The sequence below is a fragment of the Anolis carolinensis genome, chromosome 5, assembly GCF_035594765.1.
Source record: "Anolis carolinensis isolate JA03-04 chromosome 5, rAnoCar3.1.pri, whole genome shotgun sequence".
Classification (NCBI taxonomy): domain Eukaryota; kingdom Metazoa; phylum Chordata; class Lepidosauria; order Squamata; family Dactyloidae; genus Anolis; species Anolis carolinensis.
In genome coordinates this window covers 144363273-144370511 of record NC_085845.1, presented here as the reverse complement: position 1 = coordinate 144370511, position 7239 = coordinate 144363273, and the positions used below count along the sequence as shown (strand labels likewise).

The 7239-nt window shown below is 39.5% G+C and overlaps 1 protein-coding gene across 14 annotated transcripts in view; it reads right to left on the bottom strand.

Annotated features, from left to right (window-relative positions):
• Positions 1-473: 473 nt before the first annotated feature.
• Positions 474-7239, bottom strand: part of nrcam (neuronal cell adhesion molecule) — a 182698-nt gene continuing 175932 nt past the window's right edge. For 13 of the 14 annotated variants that reach the window (XM_016993848.2, XM_016993850.2, XM_062982476.1 and 10 more), the window contains one exon: positions 474-3175. In XM_016993848.2, the coding sequence (XP_016849337.1) occupies positions 2938-3175 (238 nt within the window). In that variant the 3' untranslated portion in view covers positions 474-2937. Of the gene's footprint in view, positions 3176-3712; positions 3771-7239 lie in introns of all 14 variants that reach the window. The other variant, XM_062982474.1, reaches the window with a different exon arrangement.

The following is a 7239-nucleotide window of genomic DNA, read 5'->3' as shown; positions in this document are numbered from 1 at the left end:
AAGTCTCTCACTTACAGTCATTATGAGCTGATGTCAACGACAATTCATCTCCTAATGAAATACATCTGGCAATGTGCTGATATGCTTGGAAATTGAATACATTATTGAATATTGCTTTGAATACTTCAATGATATCTACTCTCAGGTAAGTATATATGGAGAACTTCACACAAAGCAAGTGTGTGCTCAGTTACAGGCATAGCAGTGAGTGTAATAGGTGTAATAGGTGAAAGAGACTTAAGATTTGGAGACTGTTATAGGATGGTTTTTGGTGACAGCAGAGGGGAGGGGAATAGAAAGTGGAGTCTACACCATTGCTGCAATTAACAACTGAAAGCTAAAACAGCAGAACTTAATCTCTCCCATTATTTAGGCCACATAAGTACTATGAAATAGAGGAATTCATGTTGCAGAGTGATTCATTCATGTGATATTTCAAGCTCGTTCGACAAATACATCATGATGCATTGGTATATGGAGACATGGTAAAGACAGCATATACTGTGCTTTATTCAACAATGTATGCTCATGAATCAGGATAAGGCTGCATTTGAAAAAAAAGAAAAGTCCAGTAGGGCCTTTCAAACCAAAGTGCCCCATCTCATTTAGTAATATATATTCTCATTTCACCACATAACTACTATGACCTAAATCTGTTCAATGTTATGGCACAGAGATTGAAGAAGAAATGAAATTTTAAAACCACATTTATTTTAATACAAAATGTGTTGCACAATTACAGAAGTAATCTCTGTGTACTTTCACATGCATGGATAAAGTTAGCATCTCCATTTAACAGTATTAAACCGTTCTTCAATACTGTTGGTGGGAATGTTTCCCCTTTTGTGCTTTTTCAGTCAGTGCTGTATATCAGGGGGTTTTTTTTCTTGCTTTTGCCTTCTTGGGGGAAAAAATGGGATCTATGAAAATTTTTAAAGTTTTTCCAGTGTTAAATGTTGGGTGGCTTGTAAGATTAATTTTGCAAATTGTGGTTTATATACACAATATATGCAGCTAACACAGTATATGCTTTACAGACATAATATATGCAAAAAAAGGTGTTGTGACTTTAAGTAAAGCATAAACATACCCACTAATAATACTGGGTGCAGCTCGGCAAACACAGCTGCTGTGCAAACTCCATTCATTTAAATAGGCTTCTAAGGATTTTGCACAATGAATAATTAGAACTTACACAGTAGTAGGTCTTTCTGGCTTGGCAAATGACCTGACAGCTTAAAATTGAATATCTTATTATCAATTTTTTTAAAAAATTATATATATTTTGATGGATGCTTTAAAACACCATGCACTTTATTGGCCAGAGTACTTCTTACACAGTACAACAAAATGCATTTTTTAAAAAATTTGGAACACCTAGAAGCATATAGCATCTACACTTTAAGTGTATGTACAAATTCAACAAAATATCTACATATAAAAAGCTTACTTAAAATTAAACTTGATGCAAGTTATGAAAAACCAATTTATTGGCAAATGAAACTGAGCATTCCTTCAACCATAGGTTGTTATATAAGATTTCATATTTGGAGGTAAACCATTTCCGTGATATAGATTGTGTATGTCCATGCATGTGCATGTGTTGGTAAATTTATAGCAGGTGACAGTTGTCTTGTGTGACCAACCTCAGCATTTGTCAAATTACTTAAATGTTTTAGCTCTTCAGTAGCAATCTATGCACTGCTTTATGAAAAGCGTAACAGCAAAAGTAGTGTCATGGTAGTCCTGGGAGCTTGGAATTCTAGGAAAAACTAACACCTCCCTGTATTAACGAAACACATATTAATCAGCTTTTTGTGTTAACTGCATAAGGCCATGAAATATGAGTTGCACTAGCTTCTCTATAGTTTATCTCCATAAAACAAACAAGACATTGCAATGAGCCTAGCATAACTTAAATAGGAACTCCTAATTCAATCTAACATATTTGGGCATTTAATCACATTACTTTGGCAATGACAGTTCATTGATCACACACAATTACACCAGCTAAGTAGGGGCTCAACCCACTGGGAACATTTCCTTCAGAAGCTGCATCAAAATGGACAGAGTTGTATATGAACTCTTTCATTCTGTTCATTCAAATCAGAAAGGTTCCAGGTGGCTTATGGCCATTTACAGTACATTACGGAATGCACATTATTTAAAGGCACTGAATGTATTCTGCCCTGCATTTTTTTCTGGATTAAAAAAAATCTCATTTGAAAATTTCACTTCCATAACTGTACAAATTCCAAAACGCATTACAATGCAGTAATCTGTATGCCCTAAAAAAAGTACATTGGATGTCAAAAATAGAATACTGTACTGCTGCAATACTCAATTGATTAGAAAGGCTATAAAATAAGAGAAGCAAAGAGCAGGTATCAGGACCTCAGTAAGCATCAGCAAATGCAAGTGTCATACTCAAAAGTCATTTATCAATCATATACTGTACATACTGTTCCTAACTGTCTTGCAAAAAGACATAATGATATCTAGACATTAAGTCACCAATTTCACAACAATGTCCACAAAGACATTGAAGTTCTATATAATACTACTATAACACTTTGACAATGAAAATGGACTTTAGATTGAGGGATTTAGTTGAGGGTCGCATAACAAAGTATCAAAATTATCATCAACGGCATAACTGGCTTTGTCTGGAACATATGCAGCGCTCTGCATGCATTGCAGTTGTATTTCCAGTATTCGTAAATGATGTTGCTCTTTTTTGAATAGAAAAGGTCTCTAGTTTTGCATTCTGATTTATACTTACTGTTGTTAGATAGTGTAATGGTTTCACCTACTTGCAGTTATGGCATAAACACTTTGCTGTGTAGTTTCCTTTATGTCCGTAACATGGGGAAGATGTACAGGTGCTTGGGAAAAAAATAATGGAAAGGTTGTAGGAATGGGGCAATGTTTCTTTATTTAGACAAATGAATTCATTGCGTTAACTGGGGAAGGAGCCTCAGAACTTTCATTTCCTTCTGCAGGTTCTTTTTCTTTTTTACCACTATATTGTCCAATAAAAGAGCCATCCTCATTGAACTGGCCATTGACCCCTTCTCCATAGTCAACTAAACTATCATCGCTGTCCTCCTTTTTCACAGTCCTGTCTGAAGGTGTCCTGCTTCCTTTTTTTAGAGGCTTGTGGTCATCAGCATCACTGAAAAAAACAAAGAAGTTAATTTTAACAGGGTGATCAAAATATTGCAGCCTAAGATTTTTTTTCAAAAAAAGTGCAAACCAAGAATGCATGCAGATTTTTGAAACACATGTGTGACATCATAGTCCTTTAGTAAATTCAATCATATGGTGGAGGCAAATTAATACAATGTAACTGGCATGAGTATGTGGAGCAGTAATGATTTTAACGCAGGATATCAGCAGCACTGGAAGTTTTCCCTATCGTGCATGGTTTCTCAGTGAAAAAAAGAATCAGCTTCCGATTTTTAAGCAATGTAAATAAAAGCAAGCATTGGCAAAGATCTTTTTTCCTTCAAATATAAAGCTTATGGTGTGCTGTGAAATTAGTCTGCTAAACTTCTTAATTCTTGATTCCTGAATATGAATGCGGAATGAATTGATTAAATGAAAAACATTGATTCTCCCCATTATTAGGAAAAATACAAGGAACTAAGTGTTGGGTTTGGAGTAATTGGTTACATTACACATTCACCAGGTTTTAAATGTTTAACCTTACCTTTCAAGAGACCTATATATTCCATTAAAAGGGTGCAGAAGAAACAAATGAAAATAGCCTAAGAAGAAAAGCAGAGCCCATATCCTGATAATGATCAGTATTCAGTCAAATAAGAGCCAATGTTTAATTCACCACATATAAAATTTAATTTAGGTTGCAGCTTTGAAAAGCTATTACCGGTTATGGAAGACGAGTTTGCCTAATCTGAAGGTAGTCATGGCAAATATGTAAAAGCATGGTTTTGCAGCCTAATGCGTCCATGCCTTGACTAAAACATGAACAGCCTGTATACTCTGAGAAGATATGCAACAATTAGCTATACATATATATTGTTAGATATTCCCACAGTGCAGACACACATGGTATAGTACTGCTTCATACAGATGGTGCCAGTGGATATTTCAGGATTTCAACAATGTAATCAGAACATCACCATAAAATGGATTTACACATACATCGAAGAACTCATTTTCACATGGTTAGATACCATGCCATTTGTAGTATCAGCATGTCGCATGATCTGGGTATAATGTGACTACATCATGTCATTACCTTGAGAAGTGATATTAGATGCCTATAATATAGAGATGTAGGACACAAGCACATGGACATATCTTTCCTATTATTTTGGTGAATAAATGTCTAACAGTTACTGTTCAACAACTTCCAAATGGTGAAGATGGCCTTTGGAAATTGTTGGAACAATGAAGTCAACCATACCTTTTTGGTTTTGCCAGTGCTCTCTATGTCTTTTTATAAACCTTTTATGGTGGTGGCACAGACTGGATAGGACCAGCATACATACGTACGTAGCCTAGTTTGAATGACTGGCTTTTTACCATCATTGCCATATACCCACCTCGATGCTCAACAAAGGCAGAGGTGGCTACATCCAGAAAGTATATAAAATAGTACAATGTACAACTGCTAGGCCAAACCCTTCAGAATTAATATATATTTCGCTCCTGTTTTGATTATGACTAATGAAAGCCTGGTTGGCACAACATGTAATTGTGTGGTGCCACAGGTATGTGATGCATGGTGATTTCTACTTCACTGAAGGTATACATGTCTTGTATGACAGCCCTGCTCCCCTGACGTAACCTGTCAGGGAAGCAGGCTCCAGGAAGGCACTGGAGGCTATGCACTATTAATGTCTTTTTAGAGATGCCTGTTATATCTAATTCCCTTCCCTTCCTTTTTTGTCAAGCCCCTAACACACGTTTGTTATCTCTGATACATATTCTTTAACATCAAACATCATTTACATTTGACTGTTCAACAAGAAGTAACTCTCAGTGGACATGAGATGGAAATAGGATTAGATTTAGGAATTTGTAATGATTTTGTAATGAGGCATGGGGCAACCCATAACCCTTCAGTAATTGTTGGAATATAACTACATTATTGTCACCTTGGGATAACAGGGGTTGCACTCCAACAATATCTGAAGTATCACCAAGTTGTCCATCTTTTTACATCTTTTTCTTTTCGCCCTATTCAAAAGTCATTACTCCTTGCAAAAGTTATAATAGTCTTTTTTTAAAAAAAACTATCTCAAGGGAGATGTTAGCTGTACTCATCTTCTCCTAAAGGGGAGATCTTAGGTTTTACTTCTAAGCCTCCAATGGATTCAGACTGTTTACTCTATACAGATCAGACGGACAGGTTGCTTACCTGTAACCGTGTTTCTTCGAGTGTACTCTGTGAATTCACACTAATGGAGAACGCTGCGCCTGCGCAGGCTCCAACGGATACTCTTCCAAGCTAAAGTTTGAAATTTGGCGGTAACCCCGCCCCTCTTCCCGGAGGGTATAAAGGGCGCCCTCCGCGCCCGCTCTCCAGTTCCTATGCCGCAAAGGCAGCGAGAAAGGGAGAGGTTTGCCTGTGGGGAAGGAAGGGCAGGATTGTGTGAATTCACAGAGTACACTCGAAGAAACACGGTTACAGGTAAGCAACCTGTCCTTTTTCTTCGTGTACTCTGTGAATGCACACTAATGGAGACTAGCAAGCTAAGGTGTAGGTAGGTGGGATAGCAAACCCGATAACCAGTCTAGTGTCCAAACACATTTATTGAGCACAAGGTGCAAAAAAAACAGGCAAATGCAATGGTCAAGTAAGCGATGCAATAGCATATAGTGCAATAAAACCGATCCTTGTGTTAGGATCCAGAACACAATCATAACATAGTAAGTGGGCAATAGTCTGTAAGAAAATACAGAGGTAGGCATAAACTCATTCTCTGAAAACAGAGGGAGAAGCATTCAAAAAATACATTTCAGTGCAGTGGGTAAGTATAGTACACAAGCACTATGTTAAAGAGACCCTGAGCACATTGATTACAAACGGGATGGATGACAACGGTCAGCCTGTAAGAAGGATAAACCCGAAAAATGGGTTTGAGTAAGGCAACAACATTAGGTAAGGCAGGAGGAGAGGACGGACCTGGCAAAAGCCGAGTCCTTGAGGTTCTTTGAGTCCATCCTGTAGTGTGAAACAAAGGTGGATGGAGTGGACCAGATAGCCGCTCGACAGATGGAGTCGAGAGGGACGCCCCTCAGGAAGGCCGTAGAGGTGGAAAGGCCCCTTGTAGATCTAGGGCGGATCGAAGAGGGGGGCTGGCGTTTGGCTAGCTGATAAGCGAGCTCAATGGTCTGAGCAATCCAGTGTGAGAGTCTTTGGGAAGAAAGAGGTTCGCCCAGTTTGTGGGTAGCGTAGGCCACAAAAAGTCTAGGTGACTTACGTATGTCCTTAGTCCTGTCCTTGTAGAAAAGGAGGGCTCTCCTGACATCGAGGAGATGGGAGTTTCCGTTCTAGAGAAGAAGAAGGATTGGGGAAGAAAGCAGGAAGTATTATGTCCTGGTTCAGGTGAAAAGCAGAGACCACCTTAGGTAGGAAGGTGATGTCCGGGCGAAGGACAGCCCTGTCGTGGTGGAAACGGAGGTAGGGTTCGTCCACCCGGAGAGCAGCCAGTTCCGAAGGCCTGCGGGCAGAGGTGATAGCGATGAGGAAGGCAGTCTTCCAAGAGAGAAGGTGAAGGTCTGCAGAGGCCATAGGTTCGAAGGGAGCTGAAGCTAGTTGAGAAAGGACGAGTTCGAGGCTCCATCCGGGAGTCGGAGGTTGGACTGGAGGATGCAAGTTGTTGTAACCTCGAAGGAAGGTCTTAATGAGGTTGTTAGAAAAGAGAGAGGGTTGTCCCTGACACTGGAAATGCCAGGAGAGAGCAGCGAGATAGGATTTTATCGAGGCCAGAGAAAGTTGACGATCCGCAAGGGAAAGTAGAAAGTCCATGACCAGCGGGATCGAAGTAGAGGCGGGATCGACGCGTCGGTCCCGAAGGAAAGTTTGGAATTTTGCCAGCTTGTAAGCATAGGCTTTCGATGTGGCCGGTTTGTGAGCAGCGCGAAGGATCGCCTGCAGGTCTGGGTGGAGAGAGTTTAAGGAAGTATCCTCCAGGCAGTCAGGTGCAGGGACGGGATGTCGGGGTGGAGAACCTGTCCCTTCTGTGAAGATAGTAGATGAGGGAG